Here is a 23802-nt window from a genome sequence, read left to right as displayed (position 1 = left end):
AGATAAACACTTTGAAGTTCTTATCAGCAGAGGCTGAGGCTCTCCAGGAACACTCTTGATGTTCATGTTGAAAGTTTACAGAAAGCATGGCTTACATCTCTCTGTTTACTTTCTGTGGTTTCAACATTACATAACCTTTGGAATCAGACTTCAGAGTGGAACTTTCCCATAGCTCGCCCTCCCCTACAGGTGCATGTGATGTGTTTATGAATAGCTGTGATGCTGACTTGTTGGAAGTGCTCTTACAGGCCTGTCTCAACTGTCTGACACTGATTTTCCTTCACTCAGGCAGCACATCAGTCATATCCTGCTGTTATATGTTTAACTTGAGAATCTGTCACTAGAAGGCAGGCACAAAAACAAACAGGTAGATTAAAATCTGAGTGGTTGTTGCTGGGTAAGATCTGTATAGAGGGATTTGTTTAGTAATTTGTATGAGCCTCTAGCCTCTGGCTGAATTCGACTCAACAGTCCTACATGACACAAACTTTGTGTCACAACTTGTTTTGCATGACATGTTGTCAGTGATGATTGGGTCATCTTCCTGTACATAAAAAGGCCATTTGAATACGGAAAATACTTTGAAAAACGTTTTTAAAATGCAGTGTACTGTAGTTACTCTGAAGGAAATCTGTCTTTTTTGTGTATCTGATTTTTGTGTATATGAGCAAATATTAGAAAAGTATTAGCTTGTCATATATCAACCAATTACTAGCAAATACACGTTGAAATACCCATGCTTAAAGCAGAGACACCAATCAGTACTGTTTAGTTCATCCAGCTCACATATGGAGCCTCATGCTGCCTTCATATGCTTGGTATTGTAAAATGGACACTGTGACCATGGACATTTGCTTGAAGTGATAAGTACTTTGGGAAAGGCTCTATTTTATAATATTGCAATTGTCAAAATAAAAATTTCAGCTGAGAATTGATTAATATTTCAACAAATCGATCTATGTAAGAAAAACTTTCCACCTTGCCATGCATGAATACCAGGGTTATGTAAATTCCGATCCAACATCTGAGCCTGAACATTACACCAAGCTTAGGAAATGGGCAGAGACACGCATGCGCAGTCGCTGTGTTTGCATTCCTCCTCCCTCCTCTGAGACTGACAGCCCGTTAGCTGCTGCTGCTGCTCACCGGCAATGATACAGCAAACACGGACTCGTTTAAACGCCCTGAGATGGACTTAACGAGCATTTTTTATCCCTACAAAGACGGATATTATTTACAGACTGTTGCCTGTTGACATCAAGGGAAGTTTGTTCCTTGCCAGGCACATTTTTGTTTCGGTATTAACGAGACTTGACGTCCGGGAGAGGAATGGATGCGACGACTGCTTTCCTGCGACATTCACCGGCCAGCTAGGAATCCTCTACATTCACTTTGAAGACCACCTGAGTGCACCTAAAGTAGTAAAGGCTAGACTTATTAATGTAATTGTAAACAGTAATAACTGCAAAATAATCGCGATTAGTGGTGAAAAGGTACACAAAGTTCTAGAAGACTGTGGCTAATTGCTGCTGGAGACCCAATACAGTTTTAAGCTAACCAACGGCTAGCCAAATTTCGCATTATTTGTTTTTTTATTTGCTTAATTTAATACAGTGTTGTTTTATCTTTCTGAAGGTGGATTAATATTTGAGTTAAGTAGAAGAATACTACTTATAAGCTAGCGTTTCTGCCTAACTAGCTCGGAACATTAAGCTTGATTTTTAAAGGACATAAATCATCTGACTTCTCACTTATGGCTCGTTAGTATCGCGGTACTGCAGCTGACCCAGCTATCTAGCATCTGTGTTGGCTAGTAGGTAGTTCAGACAGCCACCAGCCACTTCTTGGACTTTAACTCTTTGACGGCAAAGATGCACCACCAGGACTTTTCTGGAGACCCGCCAGGGACCGGGAGCAGGAAAACGGCTTTCCACTACAGGAGGGGCAGCAGCGGTGCGTCTGCAGCCTCCGCTGCCGGGGGCAGTGGTGTCAGCACGGTTGACGATAATCCAACCCAGGCTGGATCCTCTTCTCCCGGACTTCACCACCAGCCCCAGTCCCAAGTGGCTGGCGCTCAGGTGAAGAAGAAGAGTGGCTTCCAGATAACAAGTGTCACCTCAGCTCAGATAAATGTGAGCGGTAACAACAGTTTAGCAGATGACACTGAGAGCTATGATGATATGGATGAGTCACACACTGAAGACCTCTCGTCCTCTGAAATCCTGGATGTTTCAGTGTCCAGGGCCACAGATACAGGTGTGCCAGAGAGAAGCTCCTCTGATGAGACACTGAACAGTCTCCATGGGGTTGACACACCAGGACTTGTGTCTCCCAATGAGCCTCTTCACCCCCATTCCATCCCTCAGGGGTCTCAGCAGCACACTTCTTTGGTAAATGGGACTATGCATCATTATTATTCTCAGCAACACAGCCAGTCCCGCCATCATCACTCTGATAGCTTTGGAGGAGGTGAAACCCCATTGCCAGCTCTTCCCATTGCTCCCCTGGCTAGCTCCAGCCCAGCTATGGCTTCCAAAGCTGGGCCGAGCCAGTCCCAGAGGGCACCAGTGTCGGATAACACTAAACCTGCAGGTGGGACAGCCCAACCATTAGCTCCTACTGTTGTTGGGACAGCCACTGACCCACATCTACAGGGCAGTGTGAACATTTCTAATGTGTCTGCTGTCACAGCTGCTGCAGCTCCTCCTCCTGGACCCACAGGTTTTGACAACACTAGTGTGAGTGGGCAAGTAGCTTCTGTTGGAGGAGGAACAGGCCCATCAGCTGCTGTCTCCAGCAGTCAGCCCCAGCACACTCAGACCCAGACAGCTACTGGCTCTCGTTTTAGGGTAGTCAAGCTAGATACTAACTCTGAACCTTTCCGCAAAGGAAGATGGACATGCACAGAGTATTATGAAAAGGAGATTCCTCATCCAGCGACGTCCGAGGCACCAAAATGTGCAGAGTTGGCTGCAGAGACTGAGGCAGTTAACGCTGGGATTGGCCCAGGAATACCTGCTGTACAGCCACCTCACACACTGCAGGCCTATCAGCCCCCGAGCCAGGACTTCACTAGTCCACAAGCCATGCAGAGCCCACCACAAGGACTGGTCCAGACCGCTCCTCTGACCTATGTTTCACCCCAGGAGGTTGTTGGTGGAGCTCACATGCCAAAACCAGTGGCCCCTGTCACTCTCCCTCCAGCAACACCACAGGCCAGTGTAAATCAGCCTACCCCTGTGATTCCCCAGCAGTTGCCCTATGCTGTGGATCCCCACCAGGCTCAAAGCCAGGGAGGTTACCCTGCACCCCAGCTCCATGCAGGGGTCATGACCCAAGGAAATGTCCGTCAGCCAGACTTCATCCAGCCCACGGCTCCGTTCCAGACCCAGGTCCAGCCTCCGCTGCCACATGTTACAACAGCAGTCTCGATAACACCAGTGCCAGGGGGCACGGCACAGCCACCGGTCAGCATCAGTCAGCAGCTGCCGCATCAAGGTCAGGCAGCCCCACCTGCTTCAGCAACCTTTGTTGCAGGACAGCCACAGACTCTCCCATCTCAGCCCCTGCCTCACCCACAGCCACAGGTCCAAGCCCCTTCCACTGCCACAGTCCCAGTAGCACCCACACATGGGACCCCCTACATGCCCTTGACTGCACTGCAAGCTGACCTCCAGCCCCTCCTCACCCCAGGCGCGACCTTTACCCAACTTCCTCCAAAAACCTCCCAGCTGGAGGACGCCCAGAAGCTTCTGCTCCAGCACCAAGGTCTGCTGGGTCTGCCCAGGCTGGGGGTGGCAGGTGGGGAGGGGGCTGCGGAGACCAGCGGTGCTGCTGGAACACTGGCCCACATGGGGATGTCTGCAGAGGCCAGTGCCTTCATGGCTGCCGCTACTGCAGGCCTCAGGACTCAGCATGCTGAAGGAGAGGAGGACAGGTGAGGATGGACAGCCTGTGTGGCTAAAGCTGTTTGTTCTACTGTAAACACTGTTTTTCAGATGAAGGTATTTAAAGCAGACGAGAAGTGGAAGTTCTTGTTCTTGGTTCATTGTTGTTCAGGTTACAGCACCGGTTATTTATTTTTTTTCCCCCAGTAATATTGAAACATGTTTTGAAAGGGAGAAAAACACTTGTATTTTTGCCCCCATCACATCACTGAAACAGCCAAGGATGATTAACAAGGTCTGGTTGTGGCCTGGCTAAGGATTTTTGTTTTCACTACCATAACTGTAGCTCTGCATGTAACAGCATTGTGCAACTGGTTTTCTGTTATTCAGCTCTACAAGTTCAGTGTCACATTTGCTTGATCTCCTGTCACCTGAGGTCACTCTGTCAGCCCTCAGGCGACAACGGGAGAAAGACAGCTCACTGGACATTGCCATTGCAAAAATATCAGTGGCTGGAATAGAAGCAGTGGAGCTGCTGAGTCATTGGGGGAGCTGGTGACTCAGCAGATGCACAGCCCTGGTTTACCCCCTACCATGGCACATCCACCTCCATTACTCAGGAGTCTTTGTGTTAGTGAGGCTACAATTTTGTTGTTGTTCTGCCTCACGCAACCCTTCCTTTCTTGTTCAGTCTTCGCAACTCCCTTTCCCCTTCTCCCCCTAGGTTCAGTCTTTTATTAGACACTGGATCTGTTGATTTGTACCACCCTGAGGGAACTGCAGAATGGTTTATTTATGTGTGCAATTACTCAACCTTATGTTCCTGTTTGTTTCACTGCTCCAAAGTGGTTGTTGCAGTTGCAGGTAGTTTCTAAAAACACAAGGTTGGTCTAAATAGAGACGATGTCCTGGAAAAAACCTCCCATGCTCCATTTGAAGATGAAGTGGACACGTTCAGAGTCTGTGTTGTGGAGACGGGGTCTGATCAGGAGTTGCGTTGCATAAATCTGATCAACTGGCTGCAGAGAAATGGAGCACTGTTGTGGCAGCATTCTAGTGTTACCACTGTACTGTCCCTGAGTTCTGGTTAAGCAGGAGATTCATGTTGTGAGTACAACAATAGTGCCTGCAGGGTGTTCAGGGAGTTCAACTGAGTATGGTCAGCCTCACCTAAGATCTCATAACTGAAATCCAAATCAATAGTCTTGCATAATGTGGCTTTATTTAGCTATTGGCAAGAAATGCAAACTCTCTAAAAAGTTTTCTCACTAATGATGTAAAAATAAAAGCAATGAATCAGAATTGAAATGGAGAAAAACAGCAAGTAAACACACTTCTGATTCAGTTATCAGCACAGCACGTTGTTGGTGAGCTGCATCTAACCATTTATGTATTTTCAGCTGTTCAGATTGTGCCTGAACTCGAGGAATGGAGAGACAGGACGCGATAACTGCTGGCTCAAAGTTGACGTAGCCTTGGTCATACTCAGCTGCAGACAGAGCTGGGCTGTGTTCTGTGTGGAGGCTTTTGTCAGCAATTCATGGCACCTCATCGTGACTGTGTGTGTGTGTCTGTGCATGCATGTGTGCTTTGCATGGCAGCTGCATGCCTTCCTCTGTAAGTGTGTTTATGTCCATGCATCTGTTTGTCTGCCTGTTTTCTTATCGTAAATTGGCCACTGTCCTGCAGCTGCAGACAGTCTCGGTGTGTGTGTCTGCTTTGTTTATAGTCATGCTCATGTCATGCTGTGATCTGCCTCTCTGTTTCTGTTACTGTCACTGCTTTCTTTCTGTCTCATATTCTCTGTTTATCTCCTTTTGTCACCCTCTCGTTCTTTCTTTCTATTTCCTCCGTGCACCATGTCATTTGTCCAAACTCTTCTCCTCTGCCCTCTTTCCCTTAGTCGAGTCTTCTCTTTCCATTCTTAAAATATCCCTCTCCTTTTCCTGCACACACACAGTGTTTTTTTCTAAGCTAATAGTACACAGTCACGTGCAGTTTAGTAGTCTACAGGTTTTTCCCCTAACCATCAAGCATTTGCACCTGTATTTACAATTGGGAGTCAGGAAGAGTGAACTCAGCACACTGCATCAACAGGTAAACAGTGACTATGCTTAGTTAAGCTGTTCAATCAAAACACCTGTATCAATAGTGACAGTTTGCCTACAGTAACGACGGCCACTGCAGAAGGATTAATTAAGTGTTTTGTTTACAGCAATATTTTTTGGTTTATATATTTATTTTTGATTTATCATTATGTCTAGAAAATCTGAGACACTGGAGAAACTGTCAACTGAGAATTTCGGGGATTTTATTGCTGAAAAATTACTTGAATGATTAGTAGACCATCTAGATGGTTACTGGTTTGTTCTCTAGCAGTTGTTTAATCAGCTTATTGTTGCAGCTTTGCTTTGGGTCGATCCTGAAAGGCAGACCTAGTGGGTGCAACTCTGATAGGAAAACAGTGACTGGGCTCAAATTGTTTGTGACATATTGCTCTGTTTTTTCTGTCTGTAGGTAACTGGAACAGTAGCAACTAGTTGTCCAGGATGACTGGACCGAGACCTGTTGGCAGAGTCCAGTTTGGCTCTTTTAAAGCCTTGTGTTGCAGCTGTCATGACTATGAAAACACTCAATCTAGCCAAGTTGTGTGCATGACTGCTGTCATGTTGTAAAGCACTGATGTGAGGGCGTGTCTGTGCTCTGCAGGATTCTGCTTGTTTCTTTTCACCTGCTTGCTGTCGGTTTCTATATGTGTCAGTGAGGCCGATATCAGTGAGAGTACTGTAAGGACAGTGGTATTAATAAGTGCTTTCATCGGGCCCTCGAGTGGAATTTCAGCCTGCAGGTCGCTGCCAGTATGATTTGACGTTTGGACAGCTGCCAGTATCTTTTCACAGTAGAAGGGAAATGCACGTGACTTTCACACACACACACACACACACTTCCAGTATATTTTACACCTGTCATGTCTGTTTCAAGCACCAACAGCAGCTTCCCGAGAAATATGACTTTGCACACAGGTTGTAGAGAATTCATATGCCACGACTTACTGCTGTTTGTAGCCTCAAAACAACAGTAAGCAATGCATGCACTGTGTAAAATGGTCCCCTTTAAGTTGATTTTTTTATTAGCTATAAAACCATTTCACCATGTCAGCAAAAAGTCTGACTCTACGAGTCGGTCTGACTCTGAAATAGAGTATAAAATTGTCACAAAGCAACACAGGAGACTGCAGAGCACATGCTTCTGTGGGCACAGTCAGTTTCTTTCTTTTACAGCATGATGTTGGCAATGAGCCTAAACCAAAATTATACCCTGCGAATACTTAGGTGTGCATAAGTATATTGAACACTCTGATTGAAGACATTATTTTGGAATAATTACCATTAAAATCAGTTTTCTGTGCTTCAGTCGCCACAAGAATCTAAGAATGAAATAGAAAATGAAATGAAAGCATCTAAGTGTGTGAATCCTGTGCTCATTTGTTGAACAACACCACACAGTAGTAATATCCATTTCACAGCCAAGTGAATGTCAAAGACATGTGAAGTGTCATAGTGCATTGAGTGCATTTTATTGGGCAATTAATTCATATGACCTCATCCTTTGGAGCCATAAAAGTTAGAGGTGCAGCCTAGTGAGTGTTTGCCCATAAAACGTGTGCACGCAATTTCTCAACAGCTTTATATAAACAACATTCTCTTTAAGTTTGACGTTTTTTTTCAGCATTTTACTGCTTTTAAAGAAGTAAACATGTTCAGCAGCAGTTGAGGTAACATGAGTTCAAACAGCCGAGCAGTCACGAGTTGTAATCATCATTCAATCAAGACGGCCTTTTAAGCAGTCAGTAGGTCTGCCAAAGGTAGACAGGAGAGTGAAGACTCCTTTTCTTGTGCCTGGTCAAGCATATCAGGTTTGTTAGCGTGTTAGGCAGTTTTGACATAAGCTGTTTTCACACATGCACTGCAGGCCTGAACTTTTCCAGGCATTACCCAGAGGAGCTGTATGTAATAGTAGTTGGTTTTTATAATAGTATTTTGCTTTGGTTTCTTGCTGTAAAACTAGAGCTGGTTGCTACAGCACATGTGAAAAGTTTGGTTTCCTACTTAATTTATCACTTTGAGGCACTTTAATTAACATGTTTGTTTTTCTATATGCTGACCTTCTCTTTGTCATGAATTTTAGCTAGTATGTTCACATATTAGGTCTCATTCATGAGTAGTTAGTTATTAACTTTTTTAACAGGCTCACCATCCAAACTGAGCTTTTACGAGGCAGTGGGAGTCCCCGACGGCTAAGACCAAATATGGACCAGTGCTCTGAGTTACTGTCAGAGGGAAAGTTGCTGTTAGGACGTGTTGCTTCAAGAAAACACTGGCTTCTTTAAGTGCCAGGCTCTGAGGATCCCCAGGATTCCTAGGAAAAGCTATAGAGGGTCCCCAACAGTAATTTGGTATTTTTTTGAGTTGATGTTATGATTGTAAGTGTAAGTTCATAGACTGGTCTAACTCTATTTATGGTATGAACATTTAAAATTAAGTAGTGAGTCATACTGAACATTTGTGAAGCATTGCTCATGTGAACACACCCCAAGATAAGAACGTTAGGTGTACCACTGCATGGTTTATACATATCGAAATAACAAAACATAAAGATGAGAATAAACTGACACATCAGCTTTAAATTTTCTGCAGTGGCATATTTGTATTTATATTATACTCTCTGTGCATTTACTATCTCATGCCACACTTACCTGTTTATGTACTCTGTATTTCATAAACCCAAACTTCTTTATTCAGGTATTTACCTGTACAACTCAGGCTATGCAGGAATGTCTGTGGTAGCTTAGGCCAGGAGCAGATGTGCCTGTATGGGAACTCTCCACCCCTAATATACTGTCTTTGAGTTTCCTTTTGGCACACCATGTATGCAGTATGTGATACTCTGCTGTCACGGGTTTGTCTGCCTCTGCACACATTTGAAACTGCAGCATTGAAATTTAAACTGCCTTAAGCATGTACAATAGGCCTCTGTATTGTGACGTTGTTATTCCTGTTTGATGGATCGTAAAGTTGGAAGTCGGACAGCAGCTTTGTGAACAAAGTGTTGCTTCTAATTTCTTGGGTGGCAACTCCTGCCTTTCAGCCACTGTTAGCCGCACCTGGAGGTCGTTAAATCGTTTGTCAGTTAATGCAGTGTGGCATCAAGTCACGCTTCAGTAGAGACCTTAACTTTACTGTCACTCTGTCTTGTTGTTGGACTGCTGTTTCCCCACGAGGTGGCAGCCTTTGTTCATAAATCCTCCCAGCCTGGACCAACAGCTGTTTATATAACCTTAACGTGCTTTGAGAATCGCTGACCTAAAATGTGCCTTGCGGCTAAGTGGAAATGTCCTTCCTGCACGCAATGAATGAATCACGAACATATGAATGGTTTTAGATCCTCTCTGTGTAAAAACACTCTGACCCTTTGTGCTTAACGTCGGTGGTGGGTGTATAGATGATCAGTGTGTGTATACTGGCCGCAAAAGGCCCCTTGGGTGCAGTGTTTGATGTAATATATCCTCTGGCAGAGTTTGTGACACAGTAGGTGTGCTTCTTTTCAGGGTGAACTGATTCACTCTTCCCATGGACAAGTTTATATCAGCCTGACCAATGCATGAGTCACATTATTGAACAGAAACTTATTCTGGATTCCCCTTTTATTCGTCCTGTTGCAAAAGATTTTATTTTAAGAATTTGTGCTGTCAGTAAGTAAAATCATTTCAATCATGTCATTGAATCATCAGCTCACTTAGTGTTCTGGCTGTGGCTCTTTAATTCCCAGCTGCTGGTTATTTTCTTGATTAATTTATTTTGGCCATGAGGTGTAGGTTTAAAATATCCCACTGCCCAAGGTCGTGTACATTAGTGTGTTGTTTTATTCAACCAGCAGTCCAAAACACATAGGTGCTCAGTTTAGTGTCGTGTTACAACGAAAAGTCACAAATTCACTATTTGAAACACCAGAACCAGAGAATATTTGGTATTTAACTTAAAAAAATAATGAAAACTTTTTAGCACTGTTATAATGTCTAAAAAAAAACAATTTTCTGTGTTTCAGTCTTTGTTCTTTTTTAATGATGAGTGGTCTTATTTTATAAATGCATGTATCGGATCAGACATGTTTGAATCTTACTGGAGATAACAGTGGATGCCCAGTGTTTTCAGGCTCTGCTGCATCTCCTTAAGTGCATCTTGATGTTGTGTGAAGCCGGGTCAGAGCATCATCCGGCTCAGGCTCGGGCAGGTTCAGTTCTGGGCAGCATGGGTGGGGGTTTGGGGGTTGCAGAGCCGAGTAGACTTGTGTCACGTTTGCTCGCCGTGTGCCTTCATGCAGAGTTGCAGATTCTTTAAGAGAGTCACTGGCCAGTGAGGATGTGATATGTGTCAGTGCGTGTGTGTCTGCTTTTCTCGGTGGGAGCGTGTTAAGTTTATCCGTCAGCGTGGCTTATGGTGTGTGCATGTGTGAGAAATGGTAAGTGTTTACGGGAGAGAAGTTTTTTAATGGCACAGGACTTCTTTTTCCCTTCAGGCTTTTACACTGAGGGAAAAACATGAGCGAAGATGAGGAGGAGAGGCAGCCCATGCAATGTTATTTTCTCTCTCTCTCTGTCATTTTCCTTTCACATAATTTTACCCTCTGGCTTTTTTTCTCACACTCACCTTTTCTTCCTGCATTAAAATGTGATGATACGTCAGATCCTATAATCGAACCTTCAGTAACAAAAAAGAAAATATACTCCTGAATGACGGCAGGTGTAAGACTCTCACTGAGTTAAATCACTATAATGTATGTTTAATTTCTGTCTCAAAGGAATTTCATATGCTCAATGTAATGCTTGGGTAGGAAGCGGGAATGTACTTGCTGATTCCACTGCCACTTTTTTATTGCCGCCGCCATTTTGTGCTTTGAAATGTACAGCGTATCTGCAGGTCATGAAAGAAATCTGAATTTACTCTCCTTCAGCTTTAGAAGGCTCTAAAACGTATTTAATTTACAAAAGTTTAAAATATGTTGGTTCTAAAATGTTTTGTGTGCGATTGCAGCCGGCCTGTCTGGAGGCGTTACACATGTGAAGTAGAAGTGGGATTGTTGTAACAGTGGATTGTGCAGTTCTGTTCTTCAGTCAGCACAATCGGTACAGTCACTCCTGCTAGATACAGTAACTAACAAAATTAATATCTCATAATCTGCTTTTTAATGAACTTTAAATTTATCATCTAATCTGGATCTAGGCTGCATTAATTTAATAAATGATATGAGAAATTACTGAGAATATTGCTGAGAAGTACAAAAAATTATGATATAATAATATGTGCAGTATATATCATAAAATATATATAATAATAATTTTTTTTTAAGTTTTTTTTTTCAGATTTAATTCAAAAATTTCTGCCATTTAAATTTTTCCTATGAACGTAATGTCATAAAAGACCACAGAATGATAGCTAATTTTTATTAAGCCACTGGTATTACTCAGGTTTTACTTAAGTCTGTGGAGTTTTTGTCTTAAAAGAAACATCACTGTTGTGACCTGCCAGCTGCGTCTCTTCATGGTGGTTCATGTGGACAGCGTGGCCTGTAAACAATAGAAAATATCAAAGCAGACTCTGTATCAGTGGTCTCCAGACGTGTATCACACTTGGCCTCAGGAGCCTAGATGGAAATTAACGTAACGTGATGCTTTGTTGAATTTCTTTTTGTTTTCCTTTCTCCAAAGGGAGGTCAAAGGTCAGGTTCAGCAAGAGGACACAGCAGCCAGGGATTGTTTCTTCCTCAAGGAAACTGAAGCAGGTCTACTGATAATTTTCTCAACTTATCAATCTTCAAATTCTTGGCTTTAACTATCAGTATAAAACTTTAAAACGGTACTTGATTAAATGGATAATCAATTATCAAAGTTGAAGATTTCTGTTGCTTGATGAATCAACCAATTTTTTTAAGCCCTAATCCTAGACTGGCTGTTAAAAAATGTTGATTAATCACCTGTCCTGGAAGGAAAATTTCAGACTCAAACACAGTAACACGACCACTCTACTACCCGTCAAGAAAAATATTTATTCTCCCCGACGGTGACACTTCTCGTGAAGAGAAATAATAATAATTCTGCGTAAAGCCAGTTCTGATTGTTTCGTGTCAGAGTCTTGACCCTTCCGACTGGTAAAACACATGCAGATCCCCACGTGAAGCCTGCACGCTGCAGAGAGCCTGGAGCAAAGTTTCTCAACCGCTGCTGAGAAGAACCTCACTGTTAAAGTACTGACGGTCAGCTCTCTATCTGTGTTTACATCGACAGTGAGCCCTCAAACAGAAACACTGTGCACATCCATGTGACTGGTTTTCGGCAGCGTAGCTTCCTGTAACATTTTATGTTGTCACTGCGTCGTAAGGTTGTGCAATATTTGATTGTATGATTTTTATTTATTTTTTCTATCCTGTGCATTAGAGCGAGTGTAGGGAGCTGTTGAATCCCAATTTTGTGAGTGTAAATTTGCCACACAGAACACTTCTGTGCGCCTGTGTGTCTGCATACAAAGATTTTACAACTACAGATATACATATGAAGATGCTTTTTGCCAGTTTGTGTGGTAAATAGTCAGACACTGAGGCACAAGGAGATGAGATGTCTGTATTGATTTTTTTGCCAGATTGCTTGTAATCCTTTAATCTCCACTATTTGTGCCAAATTGAAAACCCAAGAACGCAGTCTTCTTGGTTTCTGAGTTGCAGCCCTGATACATGCATGATAGCGTTTCCTCCCTGTACTATTTTGGTTTCTATTTATGTCATCTTTGTGACATTTTAATGTATCACGCATTCCTTGCTAAATGTAGAAGCTGAAAAGTCTCTGTTATTTATATCGCCGTTAAATATGTGTCTACCCTCTGTGGAGGATGGGGAATGAGTGAGTGTGTTGAAAGGTAATACCTCATCCATCAGAAGAACAAGGCATGTCTGCATTGTCAGTAAACCAGTAGAGATGTTAGATTTCAGACGCCGTCTCCTTCCCTCTCTGTCTTCGATGGTCCATATGGTACAGAGGTTGGTTATGTAAGGCATTGCGTGCACGGCAGAGACTGATTCACTTACGCTCCACAGAACCTCTGCCCTGAAGCTCTGTGATGCCATGAGAGCTGTTTGAGTTGGGGCGTTCCTGCCCTTTGTTATGTCTGTGTTTGGGCAAAGATCAGGGGAAGATTATCCCCAGTTACAAGCAGGTAGAAGGCTATTTTTGATAGATACCTTGATAACGGAGGAATGATTGCACGTTGCAGGTCCAGATTCAATTATGTAATTCAACTAATCTTGTTCATAGATTCTTTCCATTGCTCCTCGTTCTCATTTTTCTCTAAATTTGGAAAGTAAGAAGACGCTTCATTTGCTAAAGTGAAGCGCCTGTTTGTGTGTGTGCAGCGGCATTGATCTTGCTGTCGGCCTTGGTTCACCGCCGTGTAAATGCCAGTGTTAAAAGCCTCCCAAACCGGATTCTGCCAGTCTGCCTCGCACACAAGCACACGCACTGGTGTACACAAGAACATACAAACAAGATGCAACTGTGTTGTATGGAGTATGGAGTGATGAGAAAGATGAAAACAGATAGAAGCAGAGAAACATTATTTGTGGTGAGATATAAAAAGTGCCTTCAAATGAGCTGATAGCTTCCAGTTGTGTTGTGGTTTTTGTGGAGATGGCTTTTACGAAGCCTGCTGTGTTCCCAGTCGCAACCCTAATTGCTTTGTGATGTCCTGTCTGATCAAGCCCTTTTATATTTTCGTATAAGTTACAGTTGTGTCAGGTTTGGCTCTTTTTCAGGACCTCACGCCGATGCCTGAGCGAGCCCAGCTCTGCTCTCTCTCAAACCGCACGATAAATTGCAGCGGAACCGTTACTCACACTCAGCTGGACACTTTTGTGAGAGAGAACATGGATAAAGGGAGGTAAAAGACAGAAAGAGGAGAGATGGAGACCATAACTGTACGGCAGATACACCAGAAGGCATTTAGGTTGCTGTTAGCACTATTGATTTTTCACTTTTCTAGAACAGCATGTCACTAGAGCTTTAAGATATCTCCTCAGTTTGTTTTGCAATTTCTTTATTTAACTTTCTGGCCTTTTCTTGACGGTTGTGTTGGCTTAAAAAAAATTTGTATTATGAAAATATAGTCGTTCCGAAGAAATGTGACAGTGCAGTATAATTACGTCTCCTTGATTTGTCCAGACAGTACAGAATATAGTTTTTCTCTAATGTAGTTAAGATTTGGGTTTAAAGATAGGTGTTACTTCTCTCACATATACTTCACTCCTTGTTTTGCAGTGAAACCTTATATTTCTGACTGTGGGCAATGCAAGCACCATCTGTTGGGGTTTTTTCCCTCCACAGCCACATCTTCTGCTGCCACACTGTGGCTACACATCCACCCTTATGTAAGCTCCACAGGGTGTGGAGAAGATGTACACCACCGCTTCTTTCTTTCCTTTTCAGATATGTTCAGGGTGCACGGTGAAGTCGTTGGAATAAAAAAAGAATGAACAGATCTCCTGTTGTGTTGTGCAGCTGCTGTGCACCATGTTGACCAGTGTGTCTTTAAAGGCTTGAGGGAAAGTTAAAATGAGCCCTAACTTTTAATTGTTTTATCCACAGTTGGGCCTCATTACCTAACTAATAAAGTCTAATAGCTTGGTGGAACACAGCAGCCTCGCCAATAAGATAATTTGGCTTTAAAATGACTAATACTTCTTCTGTTTTGGTTTTATTACATTTCCCATTATAGCATATTTGTCAGCATAATTTTCCAACTTCTTCAAAGTAAAGAAAGTGTAGTATAAATATGCATTAAGCTTTAACATTGGGGTTAGGTAATATATGGGTCAGCCCTTTGTACACGCCACACACACAAGCTTTGGATGGACGTGGATACATAATGGATAAGAGCATCCCATCTGGGCTATGTGAGATGCCGTGACGTCAAAGTCTCTCGCCATTGGCTGATCCTAGTCTGCTGCGCCATCAGCGATTGGCTGCAAGTAAACTGTCTCCACATCAGTGAACGCTTCCCTCAGACCAGTTTCGAGCCTTTTGTTCTTAGCGAGCATGCGTACACTGACCCCAGACCTGCAAGTACACAATGTACAGATATACAGTCTGAAGGGCTCTGTTCTCAAATAAGAAGCCTTTGGTTCCATAAACTTTAGGTAAAAACAATTAAAACTTATTAGTAATGGTACTTTTGGAGTACACAGTTGATCTTCAAATCACAAACTGACAAAATTTTAAAAAGTTAGTCTCAGTAATTACACCTTTTTGAAAATTCCAGTTCTTTCCAACTTCGCCGCTCTTGTTTCAGGCTGTTGATTGTTTCTTGGGTTAGTGACACGTACAGTTGAGGGAAGAAAAGAAGATGTGACCTCAACGTAATGAGGTTAATAATTTCACTGCACACGTTGAACCGAATCCCACCAACTAACTCTCTCTAAGCGCACCCCTTGCCGCCATTTTGTGTTCCTCACAAGTGTGCGCTCTCCTCAGCCAGGGTGGCCTCTGCTCTTTGTTTTCTATAGTTCCTGTGCTCGACAACTGATACTGTTTTTATCCACCTTTGAGATACAGTGTTGGTGTTTTGAAGTACTCTCTCTCAACCTCAGGTCTTCGGTGTGCTGTCCAGCTAGCCATCTTGATTGTCTTTGTGTGATCAAATGCATGCGTGTCTGCGTGGGAGGTTTTTTTTTCTTTTCTTTTGCCAGCATGGAGGTACACGTGAGGCGTGCTCCAGTGAAGACCCATACTGTGAGTGCATGTGTGTGTGTGTCCAGTGTACATCCACTGATGAGAAGTGACAGGACCCCTAAAGGCATGCCTGGTACAACATAACTTCTTAGCAGTGTGAGGAAATGTGAGGGATGCAAGAGGTGGATGGTCGCGCTTATATTCAGGGAGTGTATGTGCAAACCCGCTCTTCCTGTAGAGTAGGGTACCACTCCTGTGTCCATCGCCATCACAGTCAGGATGCTGCCAGAAACAAACAGAAATGATATGAAGGAGCGAGAGGTTGCAGACTGGAGGGAGTGGCTTATCGCCGGCCGTGAGCGTGCTTACAGGGTGTGTGGTCAAAAGTAGCTCATCCTATTGGATGGATCTCCCTAATCTCTGATGACAGTTTACATAACATCAGAAGGGGAGGTGACATGACTCCTAATGCAGTGACATCACCACCCACCCTCCTGTCTCTCATCACCATGCACCCAATCGTCTGAGAGCGTATATGTGATTCAGGCTTAGCAAGAGGGCAATCGGGAGGACTTAACACACTAATGCGCGCTCCCGCTGTATGCACACACTCCCACTCCCGTCCCCGTCCTACACACAGCTCCATCCTGGTCCCCCATTGTTGGTCAGGCTCCCCTATGTGAAGCTCCCACAGTTGAGGGGAGCAGGGGGTCAGGGCCAAAGGGCGCAGGTCAGGAGGACGGAGGAGGTGCGGTGGTGGTGTTTGTTTTGGGGTGTTTTTGGTGGGGCGGGTGTGGGGGCCCAAGTGCTTGGTCGGCGTGTGTGTTTTTAGCCTGAGAGCATCAATGAGAGAGAAGGGGCTGGCCGGGGCAGGAGGAGCGCAGGGCAGGGACGCCATGGCCCTAAAGCTGCTCTTCTGGGAGCTGGAGAAGCATCTGAAGAGGTAACGATGGCTGTAGTGTTGTCGTCATGTTGTTGGGGGGTTGCTTTGGTGTGGCGGGGCCGGGCCTACTGCAGCAGCCTGGGGGTTAAACGAGCGAGGATGCTATGGGGCTTTTATTTGTTGTATCTGTCACTGTGACGTTCAGTTGGTTAGGTTTGAGTAGGGCCTGCGGCTGGATAACGCTTTGGTGAAAGTTAACACCTGCGCTTTTAAAATCTAACTTCATGTGAATGCTGTGCCCGCCTCTACCTGCAACGAGGCATCAAGGCACATCACCTCAGCATGTTCAGATTCCCTCTCCGCTGCCCTGAAGGGCTATCGGTGTGTTCGAGGACACCGTGTTCCTGCTTCCGCACATGCATGTTGCTACGCTTGACTGTGTGTGAGTATGAAAGCGTGGCTGGCTAGTGTTCATTCACTCTAACATGTTTCTGGCCAGATGGAGACAGACAAAGAATAACTGTCTTGCCTGCTCTCAGTTTAATTTTTCGCTCGTATTTCAACTGCCAAATAAGCATCATGTTCCAGTTCCTCAGTTGATCCATTCAGCCCATAGTCTCCCTTTGCTCATTTCTCAGGCCACTGATAGATTTCAGTCTCCCAAACCCAATAAAGCAATATGTCTACAGCCTGTCCCCACTATGAAAACACACTTTTTTTCCTACAGTTGACAATCTGTAGGATTGGTGACTTCTCAAAGGAGAAGTGACCACAAACGTTATTTTTTCCAGTTCTCTAAAATCACTCATTGTCTCTCGGTGAGAGCTGGAGGAAGTAAAATACAAACATATGAGCAGGTCGAGCGGTTTTGTTTTCTCTTCAGACAAGTTTCTGATCTCCAGACTCCCACGTTGACACACTGTCCACTTCCTGAACTTGGTACTTGTCAGTGAATGTTCCAGCCAGGGACAGATATAACACAGCTAAGGTGCTTAAAGCAGGACAGGTGTCTGAGAGGACTCCTGACGTTCAATCAGAGATCACCGCACTGATGCTTCAAGCTTTAGACTGTTGTTGAAGCTGTTACATGTGTCTCCTTGTCCAGTCAAAGTCAGTGGAATGAATAGTGTGAACCAACAACAGTTAGAGGTCAGTTAACTCGTACTGATTAAATTAAAATGTGTGTTCAGAAGTATGAAAAGAAAACCACACCCTGATCTGAGCAGATACAGCACACACAGCCATTTTATCTTGACAACTGTTTACACTAAGTGTACTTCCTATTCTTTGTGTGCTGTTTGTCCAAACTAGGTTTCCATAGCGACCACTGAGGCCCACACCTACACATCTCACGCCATCTGATCACATTAGTGCACCCAAATTGATAAGTATTTTCAGTGAAATGCTGATCTGATCAGCTGCTTGAGTGATTTACAGCCCATGAGTAAATCACACAGTATCTAAAATTGATGATAGTGAAATTTTTTATTTGACCGTCGACAGAATGAGAGCAAATAATTTTGGGGGTTGTCTGAAGACAAAATTATTATAAGTACCCAGTTTTTTTGTTTTGTTTTGTTTTTTTCTATCAAAATTGTTGTCGGTTGATTTTCTGTCAGTTGACTCATGCTTCTCCTCCTCACTCATCACAGACATGACAAAGCTGAGACTGTTCCCAAATAATCTGTAACGGCGCCTTGTCATTAGCAGAGAACAGAGGGGTGGTCCTGTTGCACTGTAAAGCACAGTGTGTTCCCATTTCAGTCAGTCACACTCATCTAAAGAGGACAAAGGAGCTCGGCTTCTACTGTTTCTGCCACCTGAACCCTTTTCTGCTCCCAGGCCTTCCAGGGTTGTTTATTTACTTTCACAAGTGACAGCTGGACTGTGCTGAGGTCAGCTTTTAGCCACTTTTGCCACAGGGTCAGCTCATTATGTTTCCTCCAATTACACGGAGCCTGTGCAGAGTCAGTGTCGGGAGTATGTGAAAGACTCGGGCCACAGCCGACAGGTGGAGACATTGCTTCATATTACAGCTGGAGATTTCTCAGTTCTGCAGTCCACATTAAGTCTGCAAAAAGTCCACAAAAAAGCACATTTTATCGCGTTTTAAGACCAAACAGTCATTAAAAGCTAAATGTCTTCTGTTAAATTGCAGTCTTGCCCCCTCTTATCTTATCTTATCTCTTCATTTGGGGATGTGTTTCGGCTGGATGCGGGTTTTTATAGACGGTGCAGCAGGTAGAGAGATGTTGTTTAAATTATTACCATGAGCGACCTCTCCTCCAATCAGCGACGCCGCAGTGCCGGTTTCTGTCACGTATTATGCTAATGAGCTCCCCTCTCCGCCAATCACAGGCTGTCGGCCCTGTTTTCCTGCATGCATTATGCAGAGAGGGAGCCGCGGTACGCGGAGCTGCAGCCCGCCGCCTCAGTCTTTGTGTGCGCTGTCCCGGCTGCGAGCGCTGCGGTCGCCCGGAGAGCAGACCCGACGTCCTGTCCTCAATAATGCGCTATTTTTCTACTTTTATACCACTGGATTCCCAGTCTGTGCAGCAGACCACTCGCCTGATGGGGTTTTAATGGACGGGATAGCATGAATTCCCAATGTTACACAGTGGCGATGGACCTTGGCGTTTGTCAACTGAGGAATTTCTCCATATCGTTTCTGTCTTCTGTGCTTGGGAAGGAGAGCGCATCAGTCAGGGTCGACAATAGGTAATGTCAGCAGGCTCTCAGCTTTATCATCTGCTGATTATTGGGCGATGTTTCAGTGAAGCAACATGCACGAAACCTTGTCTCATTGATTCTCCGCCTTCAAAGTCAGAACCTGCCATCTCGACCTCCATTCGGTTTCGCTTTGTCACAGACATTAATCATGATTCCTTAAGAGCTCCGGACTGCTGTCCACCCTTCATGACATCTTCGCAGGATGATATTTAATGCTCACTTTTCTTTTATTTTTCATTGGGCACCATCCGGACCTCGGATGCCAGTCAGTTTGCCCTTGATGGAGGCGCATTTTCACCAAATACGCGCCCTGCAGTGTTCACTTAATATCACAAGCAAAAAAAAAAAAAAAAAATCATCAATCATCAAAAAAATCATGTTTTGCTTCTTGTCTTTCAGCTCTTCGGGTGCAAGTGTGGTGGCCATTGACAACAAGATTGAACAAGCAATGGTAAGCTGCTTCTTTTTAATCATCTAAAACCCAGGCACGGAACCCGCTCTGTGTTTGTAAATAGGCCCATGTCTTGATTTACATGTATGTGCTGCCTCCGGTGTTATGTAACCCAGGCACCGATGTGGACTCCCACAGCTATTTCACCCCCTTATGTTTAGATTTTTTTTTTATTTTGTACCGTTATGATAACCTGTTTATTTACAGGATAATAGTGTTTGTATTAAAAGGGAATTACAAACTAATGAGAGAGAGGATAAAGCTGCCCCTGAGCAATGAATGAATGGATGAATGGGAAGCACTATGGTGCTTTTCTTTTTTGTTCCCCCTTTTGCTTCTTTATTGGAAATTAAGCTGCAGATGCAAATAAAACACATCATTTTCCAAACATATGCACCTGCTGGTATGTGAATGAGAGGCAACAGGAGCTTCCTGCTCTGTCACGATTTGGACCGATGACCTCCGGCTTGTTGGCAACTTGATGTGGGCCAGGCTAAGGTTCACACGCTATCCCCCCCTCCTCCTTCCTCTCATACATTTACATAGTCCCTCACCCTCTCTCCCTCTCCGTCCTGTGTTGCTAGGCAAGCAGCAGCCTCCCCTTGGCTCAGTATAAATAACTCGGGCGGTGATTGGCTCCTCCCACCCCAGTGCAGGAACATTTTGTTCCCTGGGCAGGGAGGAGGAGGAGTGAGGAAGGAGGGGCGGGTCTACAGAGGAGGGGATGCTCAGATTATTAAACTCAAATCCCCCCTTCAGCATCAGGCTGGCACAGCTCAGCCATCACCGTGGGAGTGCACCACAGAGCTGTTTTTCTTTTCTTTTTTCTAAATCCACCTTTTCATGTTGTGCGTGCATTCCTAGGTTTCCTCCTCTCTCACACACCGTTACAGCTGGAATGTGCTGTGCAAGACTGTGAAGTGATTTATTGATGCTAATTTAGCCTTTGCACTGTGCTGTCACACATTTTCCCTGTAACAGCATGTTTGAGTGGCTCACATGTTTCATGAGTCAGTTCTTCCTTCAGTAAGAGTAGTTATTTTTATGCTCGTAGTCTCTTGTGGTATTGGATTCATAAACAGAGCATAGAAAAAGCACAATGAGCCAAAATGCATTTCATTAAAATAGGAAGTTGAGAGATACGTGTGAATCACAATGATGTGATTACTCCTGCTGCTGTCACTTATTCTCTTTACAGATTAATGCGCCGATTGTTTTACTAAATAACTTTTTAGTTTACGAAACGTTAAAAAAAAAGTGAAAACCTTCAACCGCAAATCCAAGGTGACGCCTTCAGAGTGTCCAAAACCCAAAGATGCTCAGTTTGCAAAGATTTAAAACAGAAGGAAACAACAAATCTTCACGTGTGAAGCTGAAACCAGCAAATATTTGAGCATCTTTTCCTGAAAAATGTCAGAAACAATTAATCATTTGTCAAAAAAATAATAAAAATTTTTTCTGGGTTGACTAATAGATTAATAGACAATTTGAGCTCTAGCTGCAGCGATTTTTATTTTCGCTAAATCTGATGAGTATTTTCTTACTTTAATTCATGAATTATTTTGTTTAAAGTTGTAAAATATGACCATCACAATTCCTCACAGCCTAAAACAAAACCTTATCTTTGTCCGAGCGACAGTCGGAAACCGATCGATCCATTGTGAAAATATTTGGAGATTAATCGCACGACAAATCAATTCAGTGACAAGTATTTTCATATGTAGGTGATTTAACTTTAAATAAAAAAACTGAAGAAGCAGATTTAAGAACATGGAGTTTATGTTGTGTAATAAGGAGACGGGTTTCAGCCTGAGATTATTGTGGTTTAGATAAGATGTTTTCTTGCCTCACAGGGGAAACATGGAAGAAGGAATTTGATGAATTATTTAGCTGATCATCTCTCAATCGTTCTCCCTCTCCCTCCCTCCGTCCCTCCCTCCCTCCGTCCATCCCTCCCTCCCTCCGTCCATCCTCAGGACCTGGTGAAGAGCCACCTGATGTATGCCGTGCGCGAGGAGGTGGAGGTGCTGAAGGAGCAGATCAAGGAGCTGATCGAGCGCAACACTCAGCTGGAGCAGGAGAACAACCTGCTCAAGACCCTGGCCAGCCCCGAGCAGATGGCCCAGTTCCAGGCGCAGGTCCAGACCGGCGGCTCCCCGACCAGCACCGTCCAGCCTCCGGTCCCGGTCCCCGCTGGATCGACGCAAATCCTCCCCTCCACACAGAACTCCGGTTCGTCTGCTTAATACAGAAACCGCACACTGGAGAGCCCCTGAGAATGAAAGACAGGGGGGATGGAAGGAAGAAGATGAGGAGGAAGGAGTCTTGCCATACTGTGAACTGATTCTAGCATCAAGACCGACTATGCCGCCGTCTCAAGGACACTTCAACTTTACCGGAGGACGAAAAACAACTTTCCTTTGTTGCACATTTTATTTAACTGAAAGACTCTGGAGTTGCACCGGCGTGTGTGTGTGTCCACTTTGTCTCCGACTTTTGTTTTTGTGCTTCAGACAATCGTTGTTGTCGTGCTGGTCGTCATGGTGAAGATGAAGAGAAGGACAGAGCTGACAGGAACTTGACGGTCGACCCTTACGTTGTCCAGGGCCGCCAGAGGAGGGAGGAGCTAACATAGGGCTCGGCCAATCAGGGGAGCACACAGCATGCTCTTGTCAGTGCTGTCGAATCCCTCGCAGTGCGACCTGCTAAAAGTGTGCCATCGTCTCGCCCCCGCCCCACCTCAACGCAGCGCTGTCCATCTGCACAGTTTTGTACTCAGCATCTGCGCGTTCTACATTTCTTTTTTTTTTTTCCATTCGCACTTTTTTCAGACGATGTTCAACAGTGGACAAACCTTAAAGATTTGTACGACCCATCTGGAATGGGAATCCAATAATCCAGCTGACTTTTCTCTGAGTCTCAATCTTTACAGCACCTGAGGACGACAAGAGGTCTTGCTTTTCTGGTTTGGGAGGGGGGCGGGGGTTATAAAAAAATGATGAATATATTAGTTGCGTCTCATTGTTCACTTTGAGAACTCTGTGTTCTTCTCGAGGTTCACGTTGCCGTCCCCGCCCTTAACGCACTCTCCCCCTTCATGGATGGAGCATTAAACATTTATGCAGGGAATCAATGTTTTCAGAGAGGGCCGGGAAGGGTTTGGGATTGTTTTTTGTTGGGATTATTTTTTCTCTCTCCTTGATGTAACAAATGTCCTACTGGTCTGTAAAAAGAAATAACAGAAAGGCGAATAAATAGGACATGACTGTTTCTAGGTAGTGAACTTTGTACATACGAAAAATTTCCAGTTAAACTCTGCCAAGTGCCTGGTTTCTAACCATAGATACATATATAAAAGCTTTTTTTAGTTGTTTTATTCATATATTTGTATATATAAATATATATATATATCTATGGTTTTGCCAGGTTTTGAAATACCTGTGATGTCATTACTCAGGTTGGGACCAGAAGAGGATTATTTACCTCGACACTAAGATGCTGTCTCTCCTGCAGTGACACACGGCCTCGTACTGTACATGAACTCTCCTCTGCCATCGCTTAAAACTCACTCGCTCAAATGATCTGGACTGTTTTTACCATTTGGGGACGTGTGTAGTTGTTTTTGTTTTTTTTAAATGAATGACAGTTTTGTTTTTCGTTTTATTTTTTTCCTTCTTTTCTTTTTTTTTTTTTTTTTTGTCTTTTGTACAGCCAAGTGTTTGGAGTTGCTCGTAGTGCAACCGGAGCGCTGAACACAATAATTATGAGACACTTGATGAAAAAAAAAAAAAAAGAAGAAGAAAAAAAAACAGGAAATGCCTAGCAGAAGTATGTTGATGTTTTGTGCATGTTCCTCAGCCCATCACAAATGTGACGTTACAATTGCACTAGACAGTTGCACCTCAAATAAAAATAAAAACGAAAAAGCAACAACTCTTATGTTTTCTTTCTCCGTATGGGGTCTGGTTGAATTTAATCAGGACAGATTTCGTAAAGCAGGAGGCTTTGTCATTCTTTGGAAATGTGCAGGTTATTGATATACTGTGAAGGAAAATGGGTTTACCTCATTTAACTGAGTGCC

The 23802-nt window shown here is 43.9% G+C and overlaps 1 protein-coding gene across 2 annotated transcripts; it reads left to right on the top strand.

The window, feature by feature from the left end:
* The first annotated feature begins 1135 nt into the window (after positions 1–1135).
* On the top strand, positions 1136–23558 carry zgc:65895 (uncharacterized protein LOC393546 homolog). Of its 2 annotated transcripts, none has more exons than XM_041032034.1 (3): positions 1136–3937; positions 19670–19721; positions 21698–23558. In XM_041032034.1, the coding sequence occupies exons 1-3, from the start codon at positions 1872–1874 to the stop codon at positions 21965–21967; spliced, it is 2388 nt and encodes a 795-aa protein (XP_040887968.1). In that variant the 5' UTR covers positions 1136–1871; the 3' UTR covers positions 21968–23558. The 2 variants fall into 2 exon arrangements, with proteins under 2 accessions (XP_040887968.1, XP_040887969.1); XM_041032035.1 differs by lacking the exon at positions 1136–3937 and adding an exon at positions 18960–19258.
* The last annotated feature ends 244 nt before the right edge of the window (positions 23559–23802 follow it).

The sequence above is a fragment of the Toxotes jaculatrix genome, chromosome 24, assembly GCF_017976425.1.
Source record: "Toxotes jaculatrix isolate fToxJac2 chromosome 24, fToxJac2.pri, whole genome shotgun sequence".
NCBI classification, from domain to species: domain Eukaryota; kingdom Metazoa; phylum Chordata; class Actinopteri; family Toxotidae; genus Toxotes; species Toxotes jaculatrix.
The sequence above is the reverse complement of the archived record's forward strand: the minus strand, read 5'-3'. Positions and strand labels throughout refer to the sequence as shown.

What these genes read in the sequence shown, in the direction of transcription:
- zgc:65895 (XM_041032034.1), top strand. Translation starts at nt 1,872, where the DNA reads ATGCACCACCAGGACTTTTCTGGAGACCCGCCAGGGACCGGGAGCAGG. An exon ending in GCTGAAGGAGAGGAGGACAG is followed by an intron (nt 3,938 to 19,669) that starts GTGAGGATGGAC and finishes CTTGTCTTTCAG; the next exon opens with CTCTTCGGGTGCAAGTGTGG. An exon ending in ACAAGATTGAACAAGCAATG is followed by an intron (nt 19,722 to 21,697) that starts GTAAGCTGCTTC and finishes GTCCATCCTCAG; the next exon opens with GACCTGGTGAAGAGCCACCT.